At 44.5% G+C, this 16,504-nt stretch overlaps 1 protein-coding gene across 1 annotated transcript in view; it reads left to right on the top strand.

Moving 5' to 3' along the window:
- dnah9 (dynein, axonemal, heavy chain 9) overlaps positions 1-16,504 on the top strand; it is a gene marked incomplete at its 5' end in the record, with an annotated part of 118,461 nt that overhangs the window by 55,235 nt on the left and 46,722 nt on the right. The window contains 12 exons of the mRNA XM_084141655.1: positions 585-727; positions 1,387-1,548; positions 1,662-1,895; positions 6,956-7,060; positions 7,269-7,424; positions 9,251-9,481; positions 10,102-10,296; positions 11,034-11,153; positions 11,704-11,892; positions 12,179-12,414; positions 12,776-12,898; positions 13,159-13,363. Coding sequence (XP_083997781.1) covers positions 585-727; positions 1,387-1,548; positions 1,662-1,895; positions 6,956-7,060; positions 7,269-7,424; positions 9,251-9,481; positions 10,102-10,296; positions 11,034-11,153; positions 11,704-11,892; positions 12,179-12,414; positions 12,776-12,898; positions 13,159-13,363 — 2,099 coding nt within the window. The remainder of the gene's footprint in view (positions 1-584; positions 728-1,386; positions 1,549-1,661; positions 1,896-6,955; positions 7,061-7,268; positions 7,425-9,250; positions 9,482-10,101; positions 10,297-11,033; positions 11,154-11,703; positions 11,893-12,178; positions 12,415-12,775; positions 12,899-13,158; positions 13,364-16,504) is intronic.

Genomic DNA, 16,504 nt, shown 5'->3' with positions numbered 1-16,504 from the left:
TTACACCCCTTAAAGCTGAAATCTGCAGAGAGGAAACAGTGCCACTGTTCGCCCCAGCACATTATGTTATTGTTTTGTTGATAAAACGTAGGAGGGGAGCATCCCAGCATGGTAAAAATAAATGTGCAGTACATATTCTGCTGTTCTATCCTGCATGCAGTGATGTGCAATGATACATGGGGGGAAAAACAGTTTTTGTTGTTTGAAGTAACTTCTTTGTTGTTGTAATATCGCAGCTTTAACCTCATCTGAATGTTCTATTGTAGGTGAGCTCCCTATTGGTTTAGATCTGAACGTTCTATTGTGGTTGAGCTCCTTATTGGTTTAGACCTGAATGTTCCATCATCGATGAGATCCCAATTGGTTTAGATATTTCAACAACATGTGAGTGTTCCAATATGTTACCCTATAGGTGGGGTGTACAGGTAGCATCTATGGCACTTGCACTTGGAAATCTATGTAGTCAAATTGCAACATGTTAGTGATGGTCTGGAACAAAAACCTGTATACACAGTGGCTCCCCAGGACTGTGCATTACCCACCATTGTCTCTGTGTGATGTGAATGTTATATGTTCTATCCCAGGTGAGATTCCGGACCTGTTCCCAGATGACGAGGTGGAGAACATCATCGGGAGCGTCAGGAATGAGGTGCGAGGACTTGGAATGATGGACACCCGGGAAAACTGCTGGAAGTTCTTCATCGATCGAGTCCGCAGACAGCTCAAGGTGACAAACTGTGTTGCTCAGGCACATGGAGCGTTTCTTTGAATTTCATATCTCTCTCAGTATAAGAAGTTGAGAAATGTTGTACCCACAGTATATAAACAACAACCCACCTCTGACTTGTATCAATAATTAAAATGAAACTGGTCTAGAACTTCTGGCTTTGCCTTCTGGGTTGTTACCACCTTCTGTATCAGACTATAGAGATGATATTATTCAGAGGTTCATTAGATTTTTCAGATAACATTTTAGCAAGGTCTAGTCTTATTATCTTGCTGTAGTTTGGGTATGAACTGTAGGCCAGCATTTCTCTATGTGTGACTACAGTACTGATGAGTTCGTGCCACCACTATACCCTGTTCTCTCAGGGAAGGCGTCAGGCCAGGGGTTAGCAGTATTATTATTATGATGATGCTGGCTGAGCTTCCTGGGGTTTGGAGCAGAATAAATGAGGGTAGTAGAGTCCCATGGGTCGGTGCTTAGAGAGGCTGGATCACACACATACATACACACACACACAAAGGCACGCACATAAACACATACAGCTGAATTCCTCATCCCTGTGCTAGATAGGTGGCTGTGTGTTTCTCCCCTGGGGGCAGTGGGCTGACGGTGTGTGCATCCCTGTGTGTGTGTGTGTATGCATTTCTCTGTGTGTGTAGGTGGCCCTGTGCTTTTCTCCAGTGGGCAGTAAGTTGCGGGTGCGTAGCAGGAAGTTTCCAGCTGTGGTTAACTGTACAGCCATCGACTGGTTCCATGAGTGGCCACAGGAGGCGCTGGAGTCTGTCAGCCTCAAGTTCCTACAGGAGGTCGACAACATCGAGGTGAGATCTCTCTTTCTCTCTCACTTCTCTCTCTCTCTCTCTCTCTCTCTCTCTCTTTCGTAATCATCATCCACAATAAAACCTCTAACACTCTACCTCTGTTGTCCTCCCAGCCGGAGCTGAAGGAATCAGTGAGTAAGTTCATGGCCTATGTTCACGTCAGTGTTAACCACACCTCCAAGGAGTACCTGTCCAATGAGAGGCGCTATAACTACACCACGCCCAAGTCCTTCCTGGAGCAGATTAAGCTGTACCAAAGCCTGCTGGCCAATAAGAGCAGAGATCTCACCATGAAGATGGAACGCCTGGAGAACGGCCTGCAAAAGCTCAACAGCACCTCCGCTCAGGTCAGACCTTACCTTACTTTATTCTACCTTAACCTACTGTACTCGCCTCTTCCTTACCTTAACCACCAAGATGGAGAGGCTGAAGAATGGCCTGTAGAAACTCAACAGCTCCTCCGCTCAGGTAAAGATATACTCCATATATTCTCTTACCTTACCTCCTCTGTAGTCACCTGTTTCCTTTAACGCACCTGAAACCCAGCAGTACCTCAGCCTGTGCTCCTCCATACACGCCCTTACCAAGCTGATGCTGATGCCTGAATAAGTACCTTTATGCGTTCATGTTTTTCATGTACTGTACTGTACACTGAGTGTACAAAACATTAGGAACACCTGCTCTTTCCATGACATAGACTGACCAGGTGAATCCAGGTGAAAGCTATGATCCCTTATTGATGTCACGGGGCGGCAGGTAGCTTAGTGGTTAAAATGGTTGTGCCAGTAACCGAAAGGTTGCTGGTTCTAATCCCCAAGCCGACTAGGTGAAAAATCTGTCGATGTGCCCTTGAGCAAGGCACTTTACCCTAATTGCTCCTGTAAATCGCTCTGGATAAGAGAGTCTGCTAAATGACTAAAATGTAAAAATGTAAATGTTAAATCCACTTCAATCAGTATAGTTTAAGGGGAGGAGGCAGGTTAAAGAAGGATTTAAGCCTTGAGACAATTGAGACATGGATTGTGCATATGTGCCATTCAGAGGGTGAATGGGCAAGACAAAATATTTAAGTGCCTTTGAACGGGGTATGGTAGTAGGTGCCAGGCGCACCGGTTTGAGTGTCAAGAACCGCAACACTGCTGGGTTTTTCACGCTCAACAGTTTCCCGTGTGTATCAAGAATGGTTCACCACCCAAAGGACATCCAGCCAACTTGACAACTGTGGGAAGCATTGGAGTCAACATAGGTCAGCATCCCTGTGAAACGCTTTTGACACCGTGTAGAGCATGTATCGACAAATGTAGGCTTTTCTGAGGGCAAATGGGGGTGCAACTCAATATTAGGATGGTGTTCCTAATGTTTTGTACACTCAGCGTATGTTCGCTGATTCAACACTTTAAGGGACATGAACACATCAGTGAGTCCACACAACAGCGGGACAGTCTAATTATGGTGTTGGTTAACACACACACACACACACACACACACCTTCCGACGTTAATAGCGTTAATGCATCACAACGTGTCACCAACCCCCTATAGGAATACCCGGCAGGTCACATATACATTAAAGTACATACTTACCCTGTAATTGTGTTGACTGTTCATTACAGTTCAACCCCCTGACCCCTTGTACAACATGCATCATTAATGCTCTCTCTATATGTGTTCACGTCCCTCTGACAAGCCTCATGCAATAAATGTGCTTGTTTTGTAACATCAACACTCAATACAGAAAGTCAGAGGTCGGCTGTCTGGTAAACAACAATAAACAAGGTTGCAGGGGTTAAAGCGGGGAGATGAGGCTGAAAATGATTCATTGGCTCCCCAGAGAACATATTAAAGGGAATCCTGTGGGCTGTATTCAGTTCCTCTGGTCTGGATTTTGGTCTGTTTTTGCGGCAGCCATCTTGGATGATAAGTGTTAATAGTGTTTTAATGAGGGGAGAGAGAGAGTGGGTTGGAGCTGAGATGCGCTGATACCACAGGATGTATCTGGGAGCGGATCAGGGGAGCTGAGTTCTTGCGCTATACACGCACATGCACATACACGTGTGTGTGTGTGTGTGTGTGTGTGTGTGTGTGTGTGTGTGTGTGTGTGGCTCCTAGACCTGCCTCTGTCAGTGTAGAGTTGCGTGGGCGAACAGTGCTCTTATACTCTTTATAATGAACCTACACACACACACACACACACACACACACACCCCTCCTCTTCTTTTGTCTCTCTGACACAAATCGCTGTGGGAGGCTACTCTCATCTCCAGTCGTGTAAATGTGAGGGTTCTAACCTCCCAGCTACCCTCATCCACAGATCCCTGACAGGGAGCCAGATAAAGGGAAAAAAGGAGGTTATATATAAAAATGATTTAAAGGCCCAATGCAGCCGTTTTTTATATAAATATGAAATCATTTCTTGGTAACAATTAAGTTGTAGATTGTATTTTCAACCAGCAACTTTCAGGAAATAACACTGATCCAATTTTTCCACACATTTACAGGGTTAGTTTCATCCGCTGTTGTACAATATTATATAAAACACAGGAAAAACAGAATGTTGACTGCACTGGGCCTTTAATGATTAAGGGAAAATTGTTCTGCTTTTTCAACCACGTTTCTCTGTTCTGATAACATGATTTGATGAGTTCAAGTGTATCGGTCCCAGACTCCCAGTCCTTTGAACTGGTTATGGTGCTGTAGGGGAAAATACCTGCTCTCCTGTAAATGAGATCTTGGAAATAGGTTTAGGTTTGTTTAGATCCACATGGACAGTATTTCATCTTCCATAGAGGGAGGAAGGCAGTTATACGGATTTTAATTGATACAAACAATATACCCTGTCTAGAAGCTAGGGTATTATGTGTGGGTGGTAGATAGCCCTATACACAGTGGTACGTGTTTACATGTATATAGAGAGCTGTCCAGATGTAGAGGGATTTCACTGTTTATCTCACAGCCACGTCTCACAGCAATTAGTTATCTCTCACGCCATCTCTCTCTCTTTCTCTCTCTCTCTCTCCTCCCCCTCCATCCCTCTCTATCTATCTTTCATTCCCTCCATCTCCCCCCTCCACCCATCACTCTGATAGCTCACTCGGTGCTCGTCAGGTTCTGTTTGGGTTGATTTCACAGGCATCAGGACCCAACAGAGACATCTTCTACACAACACCCTGAGCTCTCTCACATCATGTTTAGTTAATTAGCTCACAGAACAACAAAAATCACTCTGTTTTATTTCCCCTGTGCAACGTTTTGACGAAGTCAGACGGTAATGTAGAAACACGCAGACTTTCTGTGGGAATTCTAAGTGTGTGTTTCAGGTTTTCATTTGTGTGTGTTTGTGTTTGTGCATGCATGCATGTGTGTGTGTCTGTGTCTGTGTGTGTGTCTGATTACAGTTCTAGCGCCTAAGGCTATTCAATTATCCAGTAGATATACATGTTATCTCTCCATTTGTGTCCCCTTTTTGTCAATTTCTCTGTTTTGACAAAATCATAGATTTTTTTGGATGTAATGGATCAAAAGGATATTAATGATAGAATGATGTCTGTTCAGAGGGTTTGGTCTTGTAAAAACACACAGAGATTCTATTAGTCGATAACAGATTCATTATGTGTGTGGAATATACACTTTGATTTCTGCTAATAATACGTTAGCAGTGTGCCAAAAATGATCAACAATACAGCCTTCCTTCCTGTCATCACAGATATCATACAGTGAGGGGAAAAAGTATTTGATCCCCTGCTGATTTTGTATGTTTGCCCACTGACAAAGACATGATCAGTCTATAATTTTAATGGTAGGTTTATTTGAACAGTGAGAGACAGAATAACAACAAAAAAATCCAGAAAAACGCATGTCAAAAATGTTATAAATTGATTTGCATTTTAATGAGGGAAATAAGTATTTGACCCCTCTGCAAAACATGACCTAGTACTTGGTGGCAAAACCCTTGTTGGCAATCACAGAGGTCAGACGTTTCTTGTAGTTGGCCACCAGGTTTGCACACATCTCAGGAGGGATTTTGTCCCACTCCTCTTTGCAGATCTTCTCCAAGTCATTAAGGTTTCGAGGCTGACGTTTGGCAACTCGAACCTTCAGCTCCCTCCACAGATTTTCTATGGGATTAAGGTCTGGAGACTGGCTAGGCCACTCCTGGACCTTAATGTGCTTCTTCTTGAGCCACTCCTTTGTTGCCTTGGCCGTGTGTTTTGGGTCATTGTCATGCTGGAATACCCACCCAAGACCCATTTTCAATGCCCTGGCTGAGGAAAGAAGGTTCTCACCCAAGATTTGACGGTACATGGCCCCGTCCATCGTCCCTTTGATGCGGTGAAGTTGTCCTGTCCCCTTAGCAGAAAAACACCCCCAAATCATAATGTTTCCACCTCCATGTTTGACGGTGGGGATGGTGTTCTTGGGGTCATAGGCAGCATTCCTCCTCCTCCAAACACGGTGAGTTGAGTTGATGCCAAAGAGCTCAATTTTGGTCTCATCTGACCACAACACTTTCACCCAGTTCTCCTCTGAATCATTCAGATGTTCATTGGCAAACTTCAGACGGGCCTGTATATGTGCTTTCTTGAGCAGGGGGACCTTGCGGGCGCTGCAGGATTTCAGTCCTTCAGGGCGTAGTGTGTTACCAATTGTTTTCTTGGTGACTATGGTCCCAGCTGCCTTGAGATCATTGACAAGATCCTCCCGTGTAGTTCTGGGCTGATTCCTCACCGTTCTCATGATCATTGCAACTCCACGAGGTGAGATCTTGCATGGAGCCCCAGGCCGAGGGAGATTGACAGTTATTTTGTGTTTCTTCCATTTGCGAATAATCGCACCAACTGTTGTCACCTTCTCACCAAGCTGTTTGGCGATGGTAGCCCATTCCAGCCTTGTGTAGGTCTACAATCTTGTCCCTGACATCCTTGGAGAGCTCTTTGGTCTTGGCCATGGTGGAGAGTTTGGAATCTGATTGATTGCTTCTGTGGACAGGTGTCTTTTATACAGGTAACAAGCTGAGATTAGGAGCACTCCCTTTAAGAGTGTGCTCCTAATCTCAGCTCGTTACCTGTATAAAAGACACCTGGGAGCCAGAAATCTTTCTGATTGAGAGGGGGTCAAATACTTATTTCCCTCATTAAAATGCAAATCAATTTATAACATTTTTGACATGTGTCTTTCTCTCACTGTTCAAATAAACCTACCATTAAAATGATACTGATCATTTCTTTGTCAGTGGGCAAATGTACAAAATCAGCAGGGGATCAAATACCCTTTTCCCTCACTGTATAAGGCATGTGAAACTCTGCTCTCCACCTGTCACAATCACAGATAGAAGAATCAACCAAACCTTAACCCTGACCTCTGTGACCTTTGCCATGACCTCTGCCATCTCCTATTCTCTCCTGTGATAGGTGGATGACCTGAAGGCCAAGTTGGCCGCCCAGGAGGTGGAGCTCAAGCAGAAGAACGAAGATGCTGATAGGCTGATCCAGGTGGTCGGTGTGGAAACAGAGAAGGTGGGTGCTACTGTTAAACATTGGTGGTGGTGGGTGGGTTGAGTTCCCCTTATCAACCCTTAAACAATGTATTGTAAAGTGCTTTTAGCATCTGGATATTGCAATCCAAATTTTATAAAGCATTATTGTGAATCACTTTGAGACTTTGTGAGAAGCATTGCTGTATACTACAATAATTCCTACATCCTTTTCTATGATCTATGACCAGATGTCGAAGGAGAAGACTGTGGCGGATGAGGAGGAAGAGAAGGTGGCAGCCATAGCGGTGGTGGTCACAGGGAAACAGAGAGACTGTGAGGAGGACCTGGCCAAGGCTGAACCAGCCCTCATAGCAGCACAGGAGGCCCTCAACACTCTCAATAAGGTGCACACTCATGCATGCACACATAAACACGCTGATGGCACCCGCCCACCCGACTAGAATCACTACTCTCGACGGGTCTGACCTAGAGTATGTGGACAACTACAAATACCTAGGTGTCTGGTTAGACTGTAAACTCTCCTTCCAGACTCACATTAAGAATCTCCAATCCAAAGTTAAATCTAGAATCGGCTTCCTATTTTGCAACAAAGCCTCCTTCACTCATGCTGCCAAACATGCCCTCGTAAAACTGACTATCCTACCGATCCTTGACTTCGGCGATGTCATTTACAAAATAGCCTCCAACACTCTACTCAGCAAATTGGATGTAGTCTATCACAGTACCATCCGTTTTGTCTCCAAAGCCCCATACACTACCCACCACTGTGACCTGTACGCTCTTGTTGGCTGGTCCTCACTACATGTTCGTCGTCAAACCCACTGGCTCCAGGCCATCTATAAATCACTGCTAGGCAAATCCCCGCCTTATCTTAGCTCATTGGTCACCATAGCAGCACCCACCCGTAGTATGCACTCCCAACAGGTATATCTCACTGGTCATCCCCAAAGCCAACACCTCCTTTGGCCGCCATTCCTTCCAGTTCTCTGCTGCCAGTGACTGGAACGAATTGCAAAAATCTCTGAAGCTGGAGACTCTTATCTCCCTCACTAACTTTAAGCATCAGTTGTCAGAGCACCTTACCGATCAATGCACCTGTACACAGCCCATCTGAAATTAGCCCACCCAACTACCTCATCCCTATATTGTTATTTATTTTGCTATTTTGCACCCCAGTATCTCTATTTGCACATAATCTCTTGCACATCTATCATTCCAGTGTTAATACTAATTGTAATTATTTTTCACTATAGCCTATTTATTGCCTTACCTCCATAACTTGCTACATTTGCACACACTGTATATATATTTTCTGTTGTATTTTTTTACTTTATGTTTTGTTTTACCCCATATGTAACTCTGTGTTGTTGTTTTTATCGCACTGCTTTGCTTTATCTTGGCCAGTTCGCAGTTGTAAATGAGAACTTGTTCTCAACTGGCTTACCTGGTTAAATAAAGATGAAATAAAATTAAAAAACACACACGAATACACTCACATTTTGCAACCTTATGGGTTTCATTTTCAGTAGATCAGATTTGAAATGCAATTATGATATTTTCCTAAAAATGTACTAAAATCTTCACAGCTCAATGTCCAGCAGTCTCTTACAATCTAGCCCTCTAGCCGTTCTCTGTTGGTTTTATATGAGAGAGCTGTGGGATTCACTAAACACCTGAGTGGTTTAAGGTGTTCTGTGTTCACCCAACCAGAACTGACATCTCTTTCATAGCTAGGCTCCAGTTAGGCTACCCTCTCTAAAGACTCCAATTAGTATTCCCTGTTGTCTTCTTCTTCAAGTCAGCACACTTTTCCTCTTTTTATAAACCTATTTTTTTTCTAGAATGCCCTGACTGAACTGCTGATTAATTGCTGATAACTACTTTATTGAAAAGTGTATTTACTATGACTGTGATATGTGGTTGTCTCCCCTATCTTAAGATGAATGCACAAACTGTAAGTCACTCTGGATAAGAGCATCTGCTGAATAACTAAAGTGTCATATAAATGTAACTGTAGTCCTTTGAATGAAATCCAGTTTTTCCTCTGCACTGAATAACCTGGCAGAGTGGAAGTCCTTCAAGTGCATTCCAGTTTTTCATTCATCTCTGTCATTGCCTCTATCCCTCCTTCTCATTTTTCATAATAGCCTGGTCAAGCTGAAGTCCTGCAAATGCACTCTCCTTTTCATCCCTCCATCTCTCCCTCCAGAACAACCTGACTGAGCTAAAGTCGTTTGGTTCTCCTGTGGTGGCTGTGACCAACGTGACCGCTGCGGTCATGGTTCTGATGGCCCCGGGTGGTCGGGTTCCTAAGGACCGTAGTTGGAAGGCTGCCAAGGTGATGATGGCCAAAGTAGATGCCTTCCTGGACTCACTGGTCCACTTCAACAAGCAGAACATCCCAGAGCCCTGCCTCAAGGCCATACAGCCCTATCTACAGGTAGAGTACAGCCACACAGCCTTGCCTACTGGTAGAGTGCAGTCACACAGCCTTGCCTACTGGTAGAGTACAGTCATACAGCCTTACCTACTGGTAGAGTACAGTCATACAGCCTTACCTACTGGTAGAGTACAGTCATACAGCCTTACCTACTGGTAGAGTACAGTCATACAGCCTTACCTACTGGTAGAGTACAGTCATACAGCCTTACCTACTGGTAGAGTACAGTCATACAGCCTTACCTACTGGTAGAGTACAGTCATACAGCCTTACCTACTGGTAGAGTACAGTCATACACAGCCTTACCTACTGGTGCAGTCACACAGCCTTACCTACTGGTGCAGTCACACAGCCTTACCTACTGGTAGAGGGGCAACCAGATAAAAAAATATATATATTTAAGGGAATTTGTTTGAGAATAATTCAGTGACGATAGTATCACATTATTGTGATACTTTATTAAACCTTCTTTTGAGTGTTTAATCTGTTGAGAGTACACGAGAACTCAACATGCAAGACCAGTTATACTTACCAGCTTGCATAACCTCGGACATGATGTCAAGCAGCACATTTTAATTGAATGTGTTAATCGTGTCCCTCCACCCCATCCCACTCTGCAGGACCCAGAGTTCCAGCCCGAACTAGTGGCCTCTAAGTCCAACGCTGCGGCGGGCCTCTGTTCCTGGGTCCTAAACATCGTCAAGTTCTACCAGGTGTTCTGTGAGGTGGAGCCCAAGAGACAGGCTCTGAGCAAGGCCAACGCTGAGCTGGCTGCAGCCCAGGAAAAACTTACCGTCATCAAGACCAAGATCAACGTGAGTTAACCTAACACTGATCATGTTGAATCTGATTTAGAAACAGTGCTTAGGTTTGGTTTTATAGTCCACTATATCATGGTATCAGAATTCACATGGCCAAAATATAATTAATCTAATTACCTAATAATAAATTGTATGTTTCTTTAAAGGAGTATAAAATACATGTATTAAGTTCTATTTAGAGGCTGTTATATGCATCAATAAATACATCTCAAGATGACAATCCCAATAGCAGTAAATAATAGCTGTGAGTCAATGGCCTATTGTGCATTTTACATTCAGACCCTCATCCTCTCAGCAGCCTCCATGCAGCCTCTCTTTATGAAGTCAGATCATGTAGCAGCCGCCTTGCTGCCTGCCAACGTCCAACCCTGAAGAGTTGCTAGTTTAGACTCTAATAAGTTCAAAATCCACTTTTTTCCGCCTGTCATTTGTTCAGCCGTCAGCCAAAGCATTTGTGTAGAAAGTCACTCCTGAGCCAGGGGGAATTAGCAAACCTCAGTCTAATCTAATATGAACCACTAATGAATTGTGTTTGTCCTTGTAATAACTGCCTCCGTATGCCTAATAAATCCTTTGTGGAGATTGATCACTTTTCGGCAACTTTCAGAAAACTGTGGAAGTTTTGTTTCATCCGGAGTAGCTTGTCATTGGGTAACGAGCGTTTAGATAATTTGAATTTTTTTCTGTCAATTTACCAAGCAATCTCTCTCTCTCTCTTCTCTGTGTGACAGCACCTTAATGAGAACCTGGCCAAGCTGACAGCCAAGTTTGAGAAAGCCACGGCCGACAAGCTCAAGTGCCAGCAGGAGGCTGAGTCCACCGCTCGCACCATCTCTCTCGCCAACCGCCTGGTGAGTGGGCCAGACACACACACACACATACGCAGACACACTTACCTCGGGGAATACACATCTCCTGCTGATCATTTTCAGTAAGGAGATGTGTTGTGTTGACAGTGTGAGGATGATAATCTACATTATCCACTTGATGAGAGACAGGCCAACAAAGGAATAAAGTGATCAGCATTTTCTAAAAGTTACAAACAACATTGTAATCATTATTGCTAAGTTAAGCTTATTATTTCTGAACCAGCTGTGTTCTATAACTTTATCACACTTCTATTCATTGATGTTAATGTAATTAAGACAGGCTACTGACGGTATACTTTTATTGAGTCTGCAGCTAGCAGGGTGCAGTGTGGGTAATCAATGTCACTCAGGGCAGAATGCTAATTATAGAGCCTTAACTTTTACTTTTGTGTTAATCATGCCTTGGTATCAATATGAGATTTGCATGAAAATTCAAGCTACATACAGTATGTTGGATTCTTGAATTGTGATCTGTCCTGTCTCACTCAATGGTTATGTGTCATGTCGTGTCACATTGTGTTGTGGTCTGTAGGTGGGTGGTCTGGCGTCGGAGAACGTGCGTTGGGCGGAGGCGGTGGAGAGTTTCAGACGTCAGGAGAGGACTCTGTGTGGTGACGTCCTCCTCATCACAGCGTTTGTCTCCTACCTGGGATACTTCACTAAGCGCTACCGACACCAGCTCATGGACAACACCTGGAGACCATACCTCAGTCAGTTACAGGTGGGAGAACACACACACACAGCCATATGCACACACACACACATAAAATCAACATTTCTGTTTTCACACCATTGTAAAAGTGTTTACCATTCAGCTAATGAAGGTCCCGATAAGCAGCTGATGAATAGAACCAGGTGTGTTAAATCAGGGCCGGACCAAAAGCCTGCACACCCAGTGAATCTCCAGGACGAGGGTTGTCCACCAGTGATCCATGTCATTTCGATGCCTGTGGCTTCCATGCTAGTTACTAACCGTCGTCCCCCATCCCACCTCCCCTCTCTCCCAGGTGCCCATCCCAGTAACCCCCGACCTGGACCCTCTGACCATGCTGATGGACGACGCTGACATCGCGGCGTGGCAGAACGAGGGCCTGCCAGCCGACAGGATGTCCACGGAGAACGCCACCATCCTCACTTCCTGCCAGCGCTGGCCCCTCATGGTGGACCCCCAGCTACAGGGCGTCAAGTGGATCAAAAACAAATACGGAGAGGATCTACGCGTCATCCGCATCGGACAGAGAGGGTGAGTCACAAGATGGCAGCTGTTCTGTATAGAGTTTTTGAAGAGGGTATATAATGGGCTCTCCTTAACAATCTTAATACCATAATTGCCTCTTCTATTGGGCAGAGTGGGTGAGAAAGACTTACTCAGAATCACTTCCTGGTTTAATGAATTGCTATAACGATGTAGATGAAATATATTCTTCAATGAAATTTCCACATCATTACCCATCACCGATAGTGCAGGAGACGGTTCAACAAGCACAGTACAAAAAGTCCATAAAATATTGGGTAAAACTGATTAAGGCACAGTAAAGCTCTTCAAGTGACAGTAAAACTCCTATTCACGGGTCTGTGTTGAATTCTGTGTGTGTGTCTCTCAGGTATCTGGACTCCATAGAGAGCGCTCTGTCTGCTGGTGATGTGGTTCTGATTGAGAACCTAGAGGACACTGTAGACCCTGTTCTAGGGCCACTACTGGGGAGAGAAACCATCAAGAAGGGCAGGTGCATGACTCTTTAAGTGACTTCCGAAGCATTTTTCATAAAATCTGATATCTGCTTTAAAATAAACATGTCAGCCAGTTCCAGTAGGCTGAATCCTACCATGAGATGTGCATACCTACCTTGAACTGTCACTGTCATCATAAATTGAAGCGAGAAGTTCATTGACACATTTGAAGTTTGGATTTATCCTAGTACAGCATGACTTCAATCATCACACCTCCAACTCCTCTCCTCTCCTCTCTCCATCTACCTCTCCTCAGGTACATAAAGATAGGGGACAAGGAGTGTGAGTACAACCCCAGCTTTAGACTGATTCTCCACACTAAGCTGGCCAGCCCACACTACCAGCCCGAGCTCCAGGCCCAGTGTACCCTAATGAACTTCACTGTGACCAGGGACGGTCTGGAGGACCAGCTACTGGCTGCAGTGGTCAGCATGGAGAGACCCGACCTGGAGGAACTCAAGGTGGGGTACAGTTACCGTTTCACCTTAGTCTATGGTGATGGTTGTTAGCTAGGTTTCCATCCCCCTCCACACATTTCTTTCAAGGGAATTATGAAATATTTGCACAAAAAAGATTGCAGAAGAGTGTTTCCTTCAAATTGACTGGATGGTTTTGTCACAAAAACTGTTGCGATAAGTAGCTAACTTGCCCAATCTCGTCTTGGTGCATGCTCTCTAGACAACAGTTCGCTGATAATGTGGAGAGGGTAGTTTCCATGATGAAATATGGATAAGAACAAGATCATTTTTAGTTGATAATTGGCAGCCAATCAATACCCTCAATATTTATTGGAAATTTGCATCAAGCTCATCACCGTCCATCACTTAACCACCATGTGAAGTTCATAACTTATTTCATCTGCCTAAAAACTCTTCATGCTTTTCCACGTCATGGTGGAAGGACAACACAAAATATCATGGCGTGAATTCAAGTTTACTTCAATGTGATGGTTATTATATAAATATTGGCAAGTAAAAGTGTTTCTACCGCAATTGTCACAATCTATTTCACCACACTAAATCGATCCATCTAGCGTATTTTGTGTTGTCAACATTAGGACATTTTTCCAACAAATGTGCTGTTTCCATCAGGCCTGTCTGGAGTTTTTATTTCATTTTCGTCCGCATAAAATGGTTGGATGGAAACATGGTTATTGTGTGGTGAACGTTCTGGCACAAAATGGTTGGATGGAAACATGGTTATTGTGTGGTGAACGTTCTGGCACAAAATGGTTGGATGGAAACATGGTTATTGTGTGGTGAACGTTCTGGCACAAAATGGTTGGATGGATACATGGTTATTGTGTGGTGAACGTTCTGGCACAAAATGGTTGGATGGAAACATGGTTATTGTGTGGTGAACGTTCTGGCACAAAATGGTTGGATGGAAACATGGTTATTGTGTGGTGAACGTTCTGGCACAAAATGGCCACTGTGGCTAACATGGAGAGACAATTTATTGAACCAAAAGGGATCTGAGATAGGAATTCTAGTACCACCTCCTTTACGTGCTTGAAGCTTTGGTCTTCCTTCTCATTCAACTGTTACTGTATGACGAGCATACATTACTATAAGTGGGGAATCAACAGTGAGGATAGGAACATATGGTCTGGCTCTCCCTCGGGTATTGAAAGGAGCTCGAGACATTTACCAGTCAGACACTCAAACCAGTCAGGTTTCATTTAGTCTTCAGATACCATCAGAGAGTTAACACTGTCAAGAGTTGAGCAGGGTTTGAGGTCTCTTCTCCTCAGGTGTAACTAACGACAGATTCATCAACACAGCCTCTCATCATTATCTCTCTCCTCTTCTTTTAACTAAGTTTTAACATCACAAGCGGCAGCATTAGAGCCCGCGGCAGCGAGCTCTTTGATTCCAAAAACAATCGTCAGACGCTTTGATTAGCGAGACGTTAAGTGGAAGGGTGATAATTATTGGGCTCTGGGTCCATCACTTAGAGAATATTGTGTGTGTGTGTGTGTGTGTGTGTGTGTGTGTGTGTGTGTGTGTGTGTGTGCGTGTGTGTGTGTGTGTGTGCGCGTGTGTGTGTGTGTGTGTGTGTGCGCGCGCGCACATACGTCTGTCTGGTTTCGTCACTTAACTAGCCTCATCAACTGCATCTTAATGAGCAATTACTCAGCATTGTAATAATAATGTCAGTAAACCTGTAGCTTCAGTAACAACTAAGCATTACATCTCAAATGACACCCTATTCCCTACGCAAGTAGTACACTATTTCTGACCAGAGTCAATGGGATGCTACCTTGAACTGTGTCCCAAAATATCACCCTATTTTGTATACAGTGCATTATATTTAAACTTCATCCTCTGGTTGGGAATAGGGTGTCATTTAAGACAGTGGAGCTACAGGGAATAGGGTGTCATTTGGGATGCAGGCTTGCCTTCCAGCGTTGAAGGTAATGAGAGTGGAGGGTTGTTACGTAGGGAGAGAGAATGGCCGACATGCAGTATGTGAATGCAGGTAATTGGAAGAATGGTCTTGATTAAAGCCAAAGGCACTTAATGATGCCACATGCTCACAGCATCGACGACAATCAGGAACGACTTTGTGTCCACGGCCGTTAGATGTGGATGGCCTGAAGCATTTAGACAGGACAGTCACTGAAACACTGCTACTATCACCATCTCTATCCATCCCTCGCTTGAAGTAATACACACACACTCAAGCACACATGCGCACACACACTGTCGTAATCTCCCTATCTCTTTCCCTCCCTCTCTCCCTCTCCCTCTCCTTCTCCCTCCCTCTCTCTCTCACCATTAAACCAAACCAGAAACCCATATCAGAAAGCCCAACTTTACTCAGAAACACATTCGGCTGATGGCAGTGTTTTGGGAGAGATCAGGAACTCTGATAATTGTAAAACTCAGTCAGCGGAGTGGAGATTTACTGTAGCAATGATTCTATTTACGTCCAGATGATTTCATTCAGCCTGCTGCTTGTTTGCATTGGGCCTCTGTAGGGAGGGTTTAATCAGACCTGTAGACTTTCATCATCTGAGGACAAATCAGCATTTTTAATAACTGGAAAACACACATGCACGCGCGCACACACACACACACACACACACACACACACACACACACACACACACACACACACACACACATACAGATGGGCACACACAAACAGAGGTGGGGCACACACACACAGAGAGAGAGATGGGCACACACACACACAGATGGGCACACACACAGACAGAGATGGGCACGCTCACACAGACGGACACACACAGATGGACACACACACACACAAACACACACACACAGATGGGCACACACACAGACAGAGATGGGCACGCTCACACAGACGGACACACACAGATGGACACACACACACACACACAGATGGACACAAACACACACACACACACAGAGATGGGCACACACACACACACAGATGGGCACACACACAGAGATGGGGGCACACACACATACTGGCACACACACACACACACCGATTGACACACACAAACATAAACACACACACACACAGAGATGGACACACAAACACAAACACACACAAAACGGCAGTGTAATGTTAAGCCGCCTGTGTGTCCCCTCAGCAAAACGCAGCAGAGA

This window comes from Coregonus lavaretus, assembly GCF_964263955.1.
Source record: "Coregonus lavaretus genome assembly, chromosome: 25".
In the NCBI taxonomy this organism is placed as follows: Eukaryota; Metazoa; Chordata; class Actinopteri; order Salmoniformes; family Salmonidae; genus Coregonus; species Coregonus lavaretus.
The sequence above is the reverse complement of the archived record's forward strand: the minus strand, read 5'-3'. Positions and strand labels throughout refer to the sequence as shown.